The sequence below is a fragment of the Heliangelus exortis genome, chromosome 11 (assembly GCF_036169615.1).
Source record: "Heliangelus exortis chromosome 11, bHelExo1.hap1, whole genome shotgun sequence".
Classification (NCBI taxonomy): Eukaryota; Metazoa; Chordata; class Aves; order Apodiformes; family Trochilidae; genus Heliangelus; species Heliangelus exortis.
This window is the reverse complement of record NC_092432.1, coordinates 20276058-20292867: the sequence shown is the minus strand read 5'-3', so window position 1 is coordinate 20292867 and position 16810 is coordinate 20276058. Positions and strand designations below refer to the sequence as shown.

General features: G+C 45.1%; 1 protein-coding gene across 1 annotated transcript in view; it reads right to left on the bottom strand.

Annotated features, from left to right (window-relative positions):
* The window catches only part of MYO5A (myosin VA), a 108046-nt gene extending 92712 nt beyond the window's left edge, over window positions 1-15334 (bottom strand). The window contains exon 1 of the mRNA XM_071755165.1: window positions 15197-15334. Within this exon, the coding sequence (XP_071611266.1) occupies window positions 15197-15223 (27 nt within the window). The 5' untranslated portion in view covers window positions 15224-15334. The remainder of the gene's footprint in view (window positions 1-15196) is intronic.
* Window positions 15335-16810: the final 1476 nt, after the last annotated feature.

Genomic DNA, 16810 nt, shown 5'->3' with positions numbered 1-16810 from the left:
GAGCAGTCCCAAATATTGCAGAAGGAGGCAGAGCTATCTCCCCAGCTTAACAGCTCCCTGGGTAAGAGCTGAAAGAGCTCATCAAGTTATCTACATCCTAAAAAAGGAAATTTCAACTGATAAAACACTATTCCTAGTTCCTCAGCAAGATCTACCCACACAAGTGATCTTGTAGGATTCCCACATCAGTGGAAATCATTTCCTTGTTTCCAGACTGACCCCAGTTAAAGCAGCTCCTTTATGTCTGGATCAAAGAGGTACCACCAGTCCTGGCAGCACCAGCTGAAGGAGCCAAAGGAGCAGCAATACCTGGTTAAAGTCAAAGCCAAATTTGACCAAAATCACCCAGTGTGAACCTGTTGCTAAATGAAGACACCCACCTGGAGAGAGCAGGCTGCTTTATGAGAAAGAAAAGTGTCTCTGCTAGTGAGGTGTAACACCAAACCAGAGCACAAAGTCACAAAAGTTCACTCTGCAGAAACACTGAACTTCTCTATGCAAAATAGAAAATTGTGAGAAAAGGGTTTCTGTGCCGTGTGATTTCCTGGGGTGAAGCTGTTCTGAAAACATAATTTGATGATATTAAAATAATTTCCTTTCAGACTTATATTTTTCCCTACACTTAGCTGACAGTGCCACCCACACCATGGAGGATAATACCAAGCCTAGAAACACCTGAAACAAACCAGTTTGGGTTTAACAACACAAGCAGAGGCACAGCCAGGTGAATAAAAGGCCCAACACGAATCTGAACCTGACCACCTTGGAGCCCCTACAAAGAGATCCTGATGACACAGATGAGGCAGGTGGAGGTGCCCCTTGTTCCACTGCTGAAGCTGCCAATGTTCCTCCCATCTGTCCCACACACAGACCCAAGGAGCACTTCATTTCTGTTAACAAAGAGCTGCTGCTGGTTGCAGTTTGAAAAGAAAGACAAGATTTTTATTCTCCTTTCATAAAAAGGCCAAGTAACCAGGGAGGCTGGGAAGCAGAGCATTTCCATGGCAAGCAGGCTGCTGTAAAACCTCTCATCCACTCATCTCAATTTTTCTTGTGGCCTGAGGGAAATGGCATCACTAACTTTGCAAAAAAAAAAAAAAAATCAAACCAAAAAATATTGATTTTCTTAAAGGCTATAGTGTCCTTTACACATGAAACAGATTTTCTCTCTTGCTGCTCAGCAACAGCTGTTTCTATACCTCCTGTACAGTTTAAGCCCTGATATTTAGAAAGCATTAATTGAAAAAGACATTTATATGATGTTATGCAGTGGGGGAAATATACGAGAATTTGTATTCGTGTTTGACCTGAAAAATAATCTCACTGTTTCTGTAACAGGAAGATCAAAAGGCCCATGTTGTCACATAAATCTCTGGTGGGAATTCCCTGGCTGGCTGCACAGAGAGCTCCCAGACAGCAGCAAGGGACAGAGGTGACCCAGGCTCTGAGCCAGAGCCCCAGAACATCACTGGGGTTTGAGCACCTACCAGTTTACTGAAACTGGGATTGCAAACTTGGGTCCCAGTGCCTGCAGCACCCAAGGTCAGGCACATAAAGCAGTTTCCTTCACCACACACCAGATGAATTGCATCTTGAAATGAAAAAAACTACGCTGTACTTGGGTATTTCATCTTCTCTATAAATATCCACTCCACTTTAATATATAAAAGTTTGGGGTTGTGTTTTGTTTGTTGTTTTGGTTTTTTTTTTTTTTTCCTTTTACACATTTTTCTAAGGCATTCTTTGTATTTAGGGCCTGGTGACTTGTAACATCATAAAAACTTCTTGTACATTGTTTGCCAACCACACCAGGAGTGGAAAAGGTACCATCGAAAACGAGCAGCACCCCACACAGAATCACTGAGGCCACTGGGAAAATGTCCATGGACTCAACATTTACTTGAAACTTGTGATCCAAAAAAAGCTAAAACCCAAACACAGGACATATACAACATGCTACTACAGGCAAATTTGATCAGTAAAGAGAAATAAGTTGGCTTTTTTTTTCCATTTCTTTAAATATCACAGTTACTAACAACAACTACAATTACTAACAACCTTTCCATTGAAATTCAAGAGAAAATAATTACCCTGCAAATCCACCTACTGGACCTGAGACAGAGGGCAGAAAACTCAAAGTTTTACTTTAAAATACCAAATCTGTCAAAGAACAGTTACATTCCCAGGTTACAGTTTATATGATTTTTTTAAGAAAACATTTTTTTAAAAAAATTAAAACACACAAAATGTTTAAAAGTTGTAAGCTTCCTTAATCTTTACAAGCACAACTTTCCACACTTTATGTTGTTTGTACAGGACCTTCTCTTCAAAATGCCATACAGATCTAATTAACACTCAGTCATTATTAACCCAGACAATGCTTTGGCTACCAAAATGTTGCCCATTCAGCCTCCTGAGCTGTTGCAGGAAGGAAAAGGGCATCTGCCAGCTTCTGTTGGACTTCACAGACCCCTTTTCCCCACTGGCTCTTCTCCATCCTCCCCAGAGTAACAAAACCCACAGCAAAAGCCTGGAGGAACAGCAGTACTTTTATCTTTCTTCCTGCAGCATGCTATTCACATTTAATCCAGCATACTTCTCAACAAATGCTCATTTAAAGTAAATCAGGCTTCAAAAAACAAGATTATTTAAGAAAATTTTTCTTATGTTTGAAACAGTTTTGGTTTCTAGCTGTGACAAAGGAATGGACGTGAAAGATTTTCAAGAGAGGACAATCACAGCAAGATCAAAACCACCAATGTCTGGGTCACTGCTGGAGACACAGAGCAGCTGCAAAACCACAGTAAAATCAGCAAAAAACCATCAAGCAGAAGTGTGACGCCTACCCCAGACTGAGAGGCAGGAAAATATTCTGACTCATGTAAAAACTTCATCTGGGGTCATACCCACAGAGAGCCATACCCTGTGTTGCCTTTCAATCCATACCACCAATATGAAGGCAAACACTGAATTACACACCAGTGATTTCAAAAAGAAGTTAATTATAAGCCTGCCTTAAAACACTCAATCCATTCAACCTGAAAAACATGTTACAAGAGTTGTAGAAAAGTGGCCACGAGAAATGACACAACTACAGCCAGTCCCTGAATGTCAAGCTGATGGGAGAGGTTGTGTTGAAGAGGAATATTAGGAAAAAGATGCCTGATTTTGTGCTTGTGTGGTTACAGTGAATGTTGTGGGTATATTTCAAAACCACTCCAATCTAAAAGTGAAAAAATAAAAATAAAAAATCCAGTACTTAAGGAAAACACAAAATATGTCACGATTAACTTTATGGGTAGCTGAATTTCAGATCCAAGAAAACAAACAGTATGAGGTTAAATGAAACAAGTGGTTATAGGATTTTAGCACTAAGATGATGCAAAACATAATATAGACTTCACTAAGTAATTACCTAATTGCTGAAATGAGTATTATTTCCAGACCACTGGTAAAAATTCACGTTTCTCACAGATTTTTCAATGCTCCTGCCACACAATAAAACATTTATTTCACCTTCCCAAGATCTTAAATAGTTCTACAATCTTACAGAAGCTTTTAAAAATTATTTTCCCCAAAGTTTCTAGAAACCTCACCCACAGCAGACAGGAGAATGGCTGTTTTGGGAGAATTGTTTCTCCCAACACAAAATAAAACATTTATTTCACCTTCCCAAGATCTTAAATAGTTATACAATCTTACAGAAGCATTTAAAAATTATTTTCCCCAAGGTTTCTAGAAACCTCACCCACAGCAGACAGGAGAATGGCTGTTTTGGGAGAATTGTTTCTCCCCACATACAGCAGAGCCCAAGTTTTGCTGAGGGACAGAAGGGGCTCAGAGCAGTGGCTGCAGCTGGTTGTTCATCTCGGGTTCATATACCCAGAAAAAGGAAGTGTTGTCTTTTGTCCCAGTGTCTCTGCTTCAGCACTGAGCCATCTGCATCACTGCCCTGAGATGATTTGGGGTATGTAGCACTTGCTTAGGCAGGAAGGGGAAATAAAGGGCTGTATTAATCAGCCAGATGCACTGCTCCACGCTGTGATGCAGCACGGGAGGCTGAAAGAACCCATTGAGAAAAAAAAGCAGTGGAGCCATAACTGATCACCTTGCTAACACAGCTGAAATAAGGTTAAATTTTCTGTGAAATATCTGGAGTATGGATGACTGTTGACTTAACTATGAAAACTTAATAGTTAAAAATGAAAGATATTTGGCATAAACTTTGATAGCAGATAAAGGCTGTACTTTTCTGAGTACCACTGCAGAAAGTAGAGTCCAAACTTCATTCTTTCCTTTTTACTTGATCCTAACCCCCTCAAAAAAGCCATGATGAAAATAAAATACCTGTTTAAGATACTAAAAATCAAAAATTCACTTTTTTTCGTTAGAACAACACAGAAGCCCCAGACTGCAATCCACTTACAGGGTCAAAAGAGAGCTTTTACTGAGTTTGAGCTATTCAGGGAAAACCAGTTGTACTCAGCCAACCCAGAACACAACTCTGTCCTTATGGTCAAGTCCACACCACAAACACCACACCAAACACAAGCAACCTGACACCAGTGGAGCATCTCTGATGGAGATGTATTTGGTCCCACTGTTCTTTTTTTCCATGGGAAATTCGTAGCAAGTCCCCATGCAAGGAAAACAGGAACTGCACTAACAGCCTGGCAAGCTCTGACTGAAAACCAAGGAGCAGAGTTCAACCTCCCTGAGAGGCTCCACACCCCTGAGGGAAGCAGGGACACAACTCGAGTCCTGTGTCCAGTTCTGGGCCCCTCAGCTCAGGAAGGAGATTGAGGTGCTGGAGCAGGTCCAAAGGAGGCAACTGGGCTGGGGAAGGGACTGGAGCACAGATCCTATGAGGAGAGGCTGAGGGAGCTGGGGGTGTTGAGGCTGGAGAAGAGGAGGCTCAGGGGAGACCTCATCACTCTCTCCAACTCCCTGAAAGGAGGTTGGAGCCAGGGGGGGGTTGGGCTCTTTTCCCAGGCAACTCTCAGCAAGACAAGAGGGCACAAGAGGTCTCAAGTTGTGCCAGGGGAGGTTTAGGTTGGACATGAGAAAGAATTTCTTTACAGAGAGGGTGATCAGACATTGGAATGGGCTGCCCAGGGAAGGGGTGGATTCTCCATCCCTGGAGATATTTCAAAAGAGCCTGGATGTGGCACTCAGTGCCATGGGCTGGGAACCACGGGGGGAGTGGAGCAAGGGTTGGACTTGATGAGCTCTGAGGTCCCTTCCAACCCAGCCAATTCTAGGATTCTATGAAAGCAGAACCGGGGTTCCCGGGCTCAGCGCTGCCCTCAGAACCGCTCCGGATGCGTTCCTGGCCCTGCGGTCCCGACCCCCCCGGGCACAGCACCGGGTCCAGCCCAGCTCCTCAGGGCAATTCTCACCCCCCCTCCCAGCATCAGACACGATGGAAAACACCCCGGATCTTGGAGAAGGGAGTGAAAATAAAAGCTTTCATGCTCGTTGGAAATTGTACAGCGTATTTAGCCTGAGAGAAATTATTCTGCTCCTGCCACAAGCGTTACCTGTTTGATTGTCTGCAAAAAAAAAAAAAAAACAACAAATTTCTACTGCCTTGTATTTCCAATAGGCGAGATTGAGTAAGTACACTCCTACATGAAACTGTAACAACTTCTGCAAATGTTTCTCCTCATACAAGGTTTTCCCAAGAGTGACAATGTCCTAAGCAATGAAATTATTGTCTGCCACGCTTGAAAAAGCCTTCTTTATATATCTCTACATGGTAAGTCAAAACTCTCCTTACTTTAAAACTTGATTAATAAACTATTATACCAATAATTATTTACCTGGCTATACAGCCTTCACCTATGTTAAATCCAAGAAAACAACCAAACACATTCTACTTACTTTAACATACATATAGTCTAAACCATGTGTTTCCATCCCGGATCTCCTGTAACACAGATTTTCAGCACTTCCAGAGTCAGTTGGTGTTTCCTTTCCAGGCAAAACAGGCTCAATCTCCATAGAAAATATTTCTGTATTTCTTGTATTGATCAGGCAAATCAGGAATCTCTCTGCTTTACTCAGCAAAACAACTGAGCTCATCTGCTTTAAAGATACTTATGAATAACCCATGGAGTCTGCAGAGAGCAACGTGTGACAAGCCATGTTAGGGCAATGAATCCCCACATTGTTAGACCAACTCATAGTATTTTCAGTTTGTTTCTCTGGCTCTACAAAGAGCAGGAGTGTCTTCCTGTAAATCATGAAGTAATTGCAAAATTATCTTGTCTTGTGATAATCAAATGGAAGAACTCAGACCCTGTCAGGGACTGCAGCAAGACCTCATGATTCTTCATTAACAAAAAAGGGAGACGGAAGTCTCCATTCTTTTATATTTAGGACTGTTGAGCTAGAAACGTGCAGTCTCCATCTAACCACATAGCAACCTTAGGAAAGGACATGACAAGCCACACATCACATTTCCTCTGTGTTAATTACTGGGTTTTTCAGTCTTGCTCTAAAGAATGAGAGCTCTTCAAAGCAACGCTGTTTTAGCCTTTACATTTAAAGTGAGGGCTCTTCTCAGCCCACAGGGTTAAGTAGCCTGGAAAAATCTGCTTCCCAGCCATTCCCACTGTCTCCTAAGAGCTAAACAAACTCAACAAGCCCCTTCTGCTAATTACTGGTGGCAGTTTCAGTCTATGTGAATTACCCTGACAGCCTTACCTAGAGCCACACCTGAGGCGGAGTTCAAAGGCAAAAAATGAAGACTTAATAAGCAATGAGGGGAATGCAGCAGCTTTCAAGATGTTAAAAAAATAACAACAACTTTCACCCAACAGGACAGAGGTAACAGACTTAAGACAAAGCTTCAGGCACAGCTGCATTCTGCATTCCTGACTCCTCCAGTTTAAACCTCATAGTGCTGCACCAGACCGTTCATCAGCACTGGCACTTCTCATCCATGTTTGCTTATTTAATGTTAGGTTTTTCCTTTCTACTCCCTTAACATTTTAAGAAGCTTCACCCCAGCTTTGAGCACCTCCATGCCATAATTATTCAGGGAAAGACCTGTGACAATTCTTGCTGCTGTCCCTGATTCATAGGACAAAGAAATTAAATCCATGCCACTAAGGAGAACAGATGGTATAAAAAGGCAAGATTTGTAAGTAATCCATTTTTACCTTTTTAAGAATTTGCACTAAAAATCACAGATACACCAAAAGTTTGGTCAATATCTCCAATCCACAGACACCCAGCAGGAGTTAAGTCTTAAAACTTTACTAGTAGTGCCTGATGTTTCCTGTGGTTACTTTCCAGTTTCTCAGTGCTCAGGACTCAGCAAGAAGGGCATTTCTCTCGAGTGTAATCACACCAAGTACTTATCCTCTTCCTCAAACAAAGAAAAAAAACCCACAAAAACCCCCAACACACGTACACACACCAATAAACCTAAGCCCACAAACCTCTCAGCCAGCACAGATCTCTTCTTTACCTTTTATTTGTATATAAATAGACCGAGATACATAGAAATAAAACTACTAAAGATTGCAATGAAGTGAGAGCAGGCAGGAAAGCAGCAATATTGTGACAGAGGAGGCACAGGTTATGACCTGGATGCCAGGGCAGGAACAGGAAGACCTCAATATCATCAAGCTCAGCAGCTCAATGACTCTGGTGCTTTACATGTGTGCACAGGGATGGGAAGGTCAGATTATCCATCTCACACTGCACCTCACTGCTGCCTTTGGCAAACTCAGAAAGTGAGCTATGCTAAAAAGATGAGGAGTGGAACCAGTACCTCCCCCGGGTGCCGTGGGTCCTCAAAGCAGAAGCTATTTCTGAAAAGACACTCTTGATATTAAATATTAAAATCTGGTCCTAACTTACTGCAACACTGCATACACAGAGCTCAACACAAAGAACCTGACGACATCCCTAGGATATGTTTTCATTTGTTTGCCTGCACGAATCATTCTGAGCAGCTTTGAAACAGCAAAGTTATTTCCCTGCAATGAGAGGAAACAGAGAATCAAAGGCTGAACCCTTCAGATTTGCATGCTTGATGTCAAAGTAGAAAATTAAGCAATGCAATTACTCACACAGAATAAAGATAAATATTTGCAGGCTCAGGCTTAAGCAAACCCAGTGTTAGGCAAAGCCAAGCAACAGTGAAAGGAGGAAATGATGCAGTCCTAAGCAAAGGGTGGCAGAGAGCACATGAAGTGCTGTTCTCTGCCAGGAAAGCCACAGAAAACCTCGCTCCTGGCATTGGTAAACAAGGCCTTAGCAACCCAATCATACAACTCTCCACCCTAGATACAGCTCAAGAGTAAAGCCAACAAAGGGAGAAAGTTATTGTACAAGATGGCCTTGAATTAAACACAGTTCGAATAATCTTTTCCACGATCTTTAGACAATGTTTCGTTTTGTGCCTAATGTATTTCTGTATACTTGAAATTTTTGTATCGATTTAAAGCAAACCCTTAGAAGTATCACCCCCAAAAACAAAAAACATACATCTGTTTTGCATGATAACAGAGTTTATGGTCTATGACAATAACTTAAGCAAAAAGATACAACCTGATGGAAGAGGAAAAAGCCAAAGTCACAGATATGATGAAAATTTCCAAGAGCCAGGGGTTCATTCTGACCCCAGCACCATACTTTCTGCAAGAGGGAGCACCTATTATTGAGGGGAAATATGAAGCTCCTCCTTGCTATTTCAGATGCAGAGGAGCAGAAGGTGCACTCTGCCACTTCAACTCATTCAAGTAATGAAGCAGCAGAAACAACAGCCCTGTGCACACACAGTCCCCTGGCCCTCAGCCCAGCTCTACAAACCCTCACTGTCAGAGTCAAGCACAATAGTAAACACTGCTCCACTCCACTGAACACAAAATTAGATCAGAGATAACCTCCACACCTCCAAGCACAGCACTAAAAATCCAGCTGTCTAAAGGAGTTCAGACGCTGCTCGTCCCTAACTTCACACACACATGCTCAGCTTTGCTGACTTTTTACTCAAGAGGAATAAACCAAACCACTGCCTCCTTCCAAAAGAAGCTTGACAGCATGAAGTGAACCCATGCCCATCATCTTCCCCTAGCCAGGACACCTCCAGACAGCAGCAGAGTGGGGCAGGACCACAGGGACAAAACACAGAAAGTCCAAACTCTGTGAGGTGCCAGGGAAGCAAGATGGCCACGACCACACAGCTCAGGGGAGGCTCTGCCTTTCCAGATGGCCATGTCCACAGGGACAGAGCCAGGTGTCAAGACTCCAGGAGGAGTTAAGTATTTGTTTTGGGTACGTTTTGTGTTTTCAGATAATTAAATCTAAAGGCAGTGAATATCCCTGTAGGACACCCCAAGCGAATGGCTCCTCTGAGCCCATTCCTGACTTGCCAGAAATCCCAGCACTGTGCCACTGGCACCCTGAGGACAGCAGACCTGCCAGCTGTGCACTGCTTTTCCCTCACAGCAGAAACACCATCTATAATTAACCTTACTATCACGTTTTTTTGTTTTTTGAAAATCCTATTAAGGACACACCATCCAGAAACAGTGAAACCTTGAGACACTGGACGTTCCTGCAACTTCCTCCAATTCAGTTGGTTCAATGAGCAAATTTCAATAACAAAAATGCTTTCTTTAGTCCTTCAGAGGTTAAACAGTGAGTTATTACAGAGAGAGACTGATTAATTAATTAATTTATGAGAACACAGAGAGAATTACACTACCAAAGGCCTCACAAGGAGACCCTAAGAGGCAAGGATGTCTGCCTGAGTGGCCACCCTTTCCTTCCAAGTCCAGCTGGAGCTCTGCAGCTCACCAGAAGTAGCAGTGGTCATTGCACACAGTTCCTGATGTAGCAGGAGCTTGACAGCAGTTTCACTGGTCATTTATTTATCTAAAAAAAATAACAGTAAACCAGTACCTAAGCCATCTGGCACACGTTATAAAATTACTGCAGAAGAAACAGACTGCAAACAACCAGTGGCAGTTCAATATACAGACTTTATTATTCTGCAGGTAACAGTTTCATGGGGGATCCCATATAATCCACTCATATTATTAGGTGAATGTTTTAACATGATGTGCAAAATTAAATAAGATCAATTATTCTAAACGGGAGCTTCATTATTATTCTTTAGAATTCACACAGATTTCAAGATCAGGATGGCAGAAAAAAAAACTAATATAAAGCTATGATCCCCTCTCCTCCAAAAGCAGCTCTCAACAATACTACACTTTCAGTGTTTCATTAGATAAACCCTCACAAAAACAATTTGTGGGCTGTAAGAAGCTTTCACAAATAGCTTGCTAGGCCCTCTCCATCCCCCCTGCCCTGCCCAGTAGTTATCAGTTCCTCCTCTGGACACACTCAGAGCCCAGGGGACCAGCTCTGTCACAGACTGGGCTCTGACCCAAACCATCACTCATCTTGCTTCCCAAGGCTCACCATTTATTTTAACAAGAATGATAGATTGCTGGCATGTCACAGAACTGCCATCAGAGACCAACAGTTTTTTCAGTTTCTTAGGCTGCTGAGATTGGCATCCAGCTACAGGATTATTTTTTACTTTTTTTTACAAAAACATGATCAGATGTCAAGGTTAGATTAAACCAAGTGTTGCTAAGACTGTTGGGTAATTACATCCCCACCACCTTCAGTTTAAAAGCAACAGGAATAAAGCTGGTGCACACAGTTGTGAGTTGTTACTGACCAGGTGGTTATCACATTTATTTCAGTGACAGAGCAGCTTCTGAAGACAAGAGGCAGCCCCTCTGCTCTCCAATCCATGGGGCCAACCCAGCAGCAGAGAGCCCAAGTTGTGTGTGGAGATGAAGGACTCCCAGCTCCAGAGCACTGGGAAGCACTGGAGGAAGGAAGCAAGGATCTAGAGAGACAACTTGTTACTGTTTAATGTTTAGACAGCACTTGTGTCACATGCAACACTTGGAACAGCAATATAAAAAGCTTTATAATTAAAGCAGGTTTAACCCCCAAGAATAACCCATTAATAAGCACTGAAATTTGGAAATACAGTTACATTTTCTCTCTTATGCTCATGTTATATTTTTTTGTGTTAATGTACCATTAACACAACCAAGAAGAACAACAAACTGGTCAGAATCTGCCTTGTGCCACTTTTGCTTGCAAGGACCCATCACCACAGAAGGGGAAAACCAAACCCGAAGCAGCTGCCTGCAGCCAGCCCCAGGAAAGCAGGAAAGGGCTCCTTGCCACACTGGGGACTGCACAAGTGGTTTTTTTTGTTCTATGCAGTTCCTTCTGACACTTCCCTAACTCGGTTTACTGGCTCTAAACCCTCCAACTGAACCACTGCAAGGAGAGAGGGGAGGGACTGAAGGTCCTGAGTGCAGCTTGCCCAGACCACGCTCTCCAGCAACAGCTGTTTACTGATTCCTCTAAGGAATATTTCCACTTTTACTGCAATTGGATTAGGCTCTAAATGAGGAGCAAGCTAGTTGGAGCTAGGCCCCTAATCTCAAAGCTACTGGAAAGGTAGAAGCATATTAGTAGCTGCAAGAATAAAAATAATTAAAAATCCGACTGAATGGGTAAATAAATAAGTGCATTGCATACGGCCCCACAAAACCAAACCAGAAATCCCCAGAGGGCAAAGCAGGATGCTCTAGGAAAGCACAGCATGAAACAGAAACAACTCAAACCCAGGGAAAAAAGGATAGAGAACAAAAAATTACCAAGTGATGTCAACTCTTTACTCTGACTTTAAAAGAGGCAGCATAAACGCAATGTCTGATCTGCTTTATTAGTTTCAGCTGATCTGCTTTATTAATTTTCATCTAAGGCATTGACAGCATGTGGTGGGGCCTGGTTGTATGGACCTGAAACTCAGAAAGATGAAATGAAGCAAAAAACGTGGTGGTTGGGTCAGTACAGAGAAGTCAGATGAATTCCAGGTCTAGGCAAAACGTTCTCGTTTGTTCTTAAGTCCCAAGGAAAGCAGATTACACTTCACAAAAGCCAAAGCACAGCCTTGATTGTCCCTATCAATTTTTTGTGGTTCAGTAGAAATAGCTCTACATCTGCTGATGGTCAACAGCTACTGGAATGCTGATCAACTACATCTGAGCAGCACTCAGCAGGGCTATAGTGAGTCAGGAAACTCATGAAGATCCTCCTAAGCTTGTGTCCAAAGTGGAAGAACCAAAAGCTTCAGAAACAATCTTACAGCAGGACCAGCAAGCAACCTGACACTGATAAATGTCCGACAGGACAAGTTAAAGAGAGCTCCCAGTCACAACATTTTAGATAAGAATGCCTGGGATATAAGCCCATGGAGCATTTCTAAAGTGCTGCACCCAAAACCAAAGCTAATGCCTTGAAGAAGCATCACTGCATTTGTAGCATCACTGGGCAGAGGAATACAAAGCCTGGCATGGTTTATGCCCATCGTTCACAACCAGCTTGTGAGTGTCCTAGAGCCAGTCCTTTAACTTAAATCACAATTTCCACATTAAAAACAACCATGCACAACAATAGGGCTGTCTAAATGGTCACCAAGTCTAGATATGCACCTGGATGAATCAAAGGAATAAGATTTTAATAGAAGTGGAACGACTTCTTCAAAAACATATATAGCTGGTTTCTAAAAAAAAAAAAAAAAAAAAAAAAATTAAGTTTAGCTTAGGAAAATAGGAGTTCCTTTATGCTATTCCAAGATGGCTCATGTGGTTGGGGCAGTGGGTGTTATTTTTAGCCTGGCATGCAAAGAAACCAACTTTGAAGACTCAAGAATGCATTGTCAGCAAAACTGGACAACACTGAAGCATCCAACAGGGCACCCTGCTTCCAGAAACCACAGCTGGAAATAAGGAGTCTGCTTTTCCTGGTCTCAGACAGCATTAGAAAAAGTACTGACAGCTTCTTTGCAACACTGGTCATCCAGTCACTAACAATTTTACCAGCTGTTGTACCAAGTAACTCACACGAACACAGCAACCTCAACAGCTCAGGCAAGCTGGGACACGGGTTCCCAGTGGGAGAGGGAAGGGCACTGCCAGGTACTTCCCTTCAGGACAAAGCACATGCAGAGTCAGCAATGATGTGCTGTAAATCCACCCCTTACCCTGCTTCCCAGAGGAATATCTGTGCCAATGCCATACCTTGTGTCAATGCTCTCCTGGAAGCTGTGATACTTCGGGCAGCTGTTCTGAATGACAACCCTGACTCTGCCTGTACAAAAAGAGGTGGAAGGGACTCTTTCTGTGCCTGCACACAGCTCTAAAGCAGGCAACAGCCAGTGGTGTGACAGTGAAGCACAGAAGCCATCTCACTGGCTGCTGTCACCCAGCAAGTCCCTACTGAAGTTCATTCCTGCACGTGTTTGGCTTTCTGTTTGCTCTCCTTACCTCTGCATGCTATGACCTTAAATCCATTATTTATGTTACTTAATCAAGGAGCAGATACTGAATGTGACTTAGCAGAATGATGGCTTGACCTGGGGAAAAAGGCAGAAGAGGGGAAGACAGCAGAGGCAATATCTCTTGAATGTCATGGAGCTTCCCCATCCCAGTGCCCAATTCAGAGCCATGTTCTCCTCAGGAACTACAACAGACTCTGAGCTTTCCACTGTAAGATAGTCCCAAGACAGCAGGACACCCATATTTTGGGGGCAGAATGATTTAACAAAGGATTTAACCACTCAGGAACTGAATTCAAGGTCAGACAGGGTTGGAAGCAAAAAAAAAAAGTCTTTCTGATCAATTCCTTATAAGACAATCTACCCCTATAGTAAGAACATCTACAAAGAGAGAGAGAAATCAAGAAAACCTTTTCAAAATAACTTCTTACACAGGGGAACAACTCTGCAGTACCACTGCTCTCGTGATCAAAATGTTACTTTTCATCCCCTTCTGAAATAATGAAATACTCTTCTATGAGAAACAAGACACCAAAATGCCTCCTCTCAACTAATGTATTCAGGATTCTTTAGGGGATGCAGCCATTCAGATATGGTCAAGCCTATGGAAAGGACAGTCCAGTTTGATGCATCAATCCCCAGTCCATGTCCTGCCCACCATTTCTGACTGGGAGGACTCTGCAAATAACGTGACCCATCCATGCCAAACCAAAAAGGCTGTTTCCTTCCCTTTCTCTCTTCACCCACAGTTAGACTGGGGATAATTTAAAGTTATTTCATAAAGGACTGGAAGGATATAGATGGCATTGCTTTCCATAAAACCCACTGTGACTGTGCAAGCTTTTCAAAGTAAGTATTTGGAGTTTGCTATGTTGTACTGCAGTGCTCAGTTCTGACGACTCCACTGATCCCTTATGTCCTTAAAAACCTTGTTGTCTGTCTTTTTTCTTTTCTTTTTTTTTTTTTTTTCTTCCACATTTTTGCACTAAATCAAGGCACAGCAATGGAAGCAGTGCACTGGTAACAGATAAACGGATGCTTCAATGGTTCTCGACTTCCAGGCTTTGCCATCACCGAGATGCATGTAGCAGTTACTGTTTCCGGGTGGAAGCCAAGATACTAACACACACGCTTAAAAACCTTAAAAAAACGTCTGTTTAAAAAGCACACAAGAGTCACACGCCACATCCCTGCTGACTGCAGGGCGTCTCAACAACTGCCAAAGGAATAAATACAATCTAAAGGTGCGGTGTCATCAGATCGAAGCGTCTCCGGTGAGATGTTTTTCTACAAGGAGCGGGGTGGGATTTCTGAAGGCGATCCCGGAGCAGCAGGGACGGGCAGGGCAGGGCAGGGCATCGGCGCATCCCTGCCCAGCCGCTCGTCCCCGGCCGGACCGCGGAGCCCAGGAGCGGGAGGGCAACGCGGGCACCTCCCCTGCGCTGCTCTGCGGGAGAAGACGCCGCAGCGGCGGTGCCTCCCCGCCGCCCCCAACCCGGCCCGGCCCGGCGGGCAGAACCGCCCCGGGGCCGTGACTCACCGGGCCGGGCACGCACCGCCAGCGGTACCGGCCCCCCGCTCCCGGCGGGGATGTCGGGTCCATTCCGGGGAGAGGCGCCGGCTCCTGCCGGGGCGACCCCGCGGGTGGCAGCGCCGGCCCTGCCCGCGCCATCGCGCTCTCCGCTCGGCGCCGGGAGCGCAGATGTCCGCCCGGGCCGCGTTTCTCCCCCACCGCCGCTACCGCAGCCCCGCGCAGCCCCGCGCAGCCCCGCGCAGCCCCCGGTCCCGCCGCCGCCCTACCTTCGTGTAGAGCTCGGAGGCTGCCATGGCGCAGGGCCCGGGCAGGCGGCCCCTCTGCTGCAGCCCTGCGGCGGGAGGCGGCGGAGGAGAGCGGGCGGGCGGGAGGATGCTCAGGCGTCGGCCCGGGCTCGGCGCGCCATGTTGTTACCTGGCGGGCGGCGGGGCTGCCCCGCTCTGTGCATTGTGGGAGCGCCGGGCGGGCGGGCGGGGAGGCGGGCAGCGCGATGCCTCCCACCGGCGGCCGGGCAGCTGCCACCGGGACCCGGGCGCTGGCAGCTCCTCTCCCCGCAACGCCCGAACGCCGAGGGCGGCGGCACGGCCTTTACCGAGGGCGGGGTGCCGGAGAGCGGGACTGCGAGAGCCCCGGGCAGCTGAGCTGTCCGCCTCCCGCCCCAGCCCCCGCCTCCGCGCTGGGCAAAACCCGCTATTCCTCCCCGCTCTCATGTGCCTCCTTGTGACCCCCCCGCCCATCTCCTCGGCTGCACAGATTGATCAAGCATTGAAATGGGCTGCCCAGGGAAGGGGTGGATTCTCCATCCCTGGAGATATTTCCAAAGAGCCTGGATGTGGCACTCAGTGCCATGGGCTGGGAACCACGGGGGGAGTGGATCAAGGGTTGGACTTGATGAGCTCTGAGGTCCCTTCCAACTCAGCCAATTCTAGGATTCTATGATTACTCGTTTCCTCATTAGGGACGTTTGTAACTCCTGTTGCTCACAGCCCCTATGCCTAACGAGGCACGGTTCGCTCAGGATCTGCCACACGGGCATCAGCAAAACCGGGAACAGTCCCTTCTCTGACGGGCAGTTCTCCTCGCCATCCATCACCTCCTCACCACCATCAGGAGGTGGCCCTCCTGTGCAGCAGCCTCAGCCAAGTGCCCGGCTGGCAGCCTGGCCAACCATTCCTGTTGTGTGCTGCTGCATGCATTTCCCAGGTGCCAAATCTTCTATTTTTTGTTTTCTTGCTCCGATTCTAATCCCACCCTTTGAATTGTTTACAGCCTTTCCCAGCTTGGTTGCATCATTATCATTCAAACCACTTCTGGAAACACTGAAGAGCACTAGGCCCATAAAAGTCCCTTCAGTCACCAAGAAATGAAGGTTTGCATTTTCCAGAAGTTTAACATCCGCGTCAGAAAGGAATGAAAAGCATAATTCATGTCCTAGCTAGGTCTTGAGATGGCACCTCATGGCTTCATTAATCATTAATAGGGAGGTTTTTTACAGTTCAGGTTACAGCTACAGGTCTTTCAACAGCAGAACTGAAGCTAGAGCTCTCTTTCCTTTTTCACCCCAGGAATGCATTCTACCAGTCCCAGTAGTCCAAAACACAAACCAAGTTTTAAAGTTATCTTTGCCATACTTGCCACTGAAGTTCATCATGTCTGCAAAACTCATCTATTCAGATAATAGCTCTGTATTCAGTGGGTAACATCTGTACTTGCCCTGAAACTTGCTGTGACAATCAAAGGAACAAACGTGCTCTACAGAGAACCTGAGCCTTGAAAGAGATGGGTGACCTCATCAAAAAATCACTCATCAACTTGCTAACAGCCAGAAATAAAAATCAAGTTATCTTGACTCCCAGAATAAACAGCCCCTAGCTGTACTT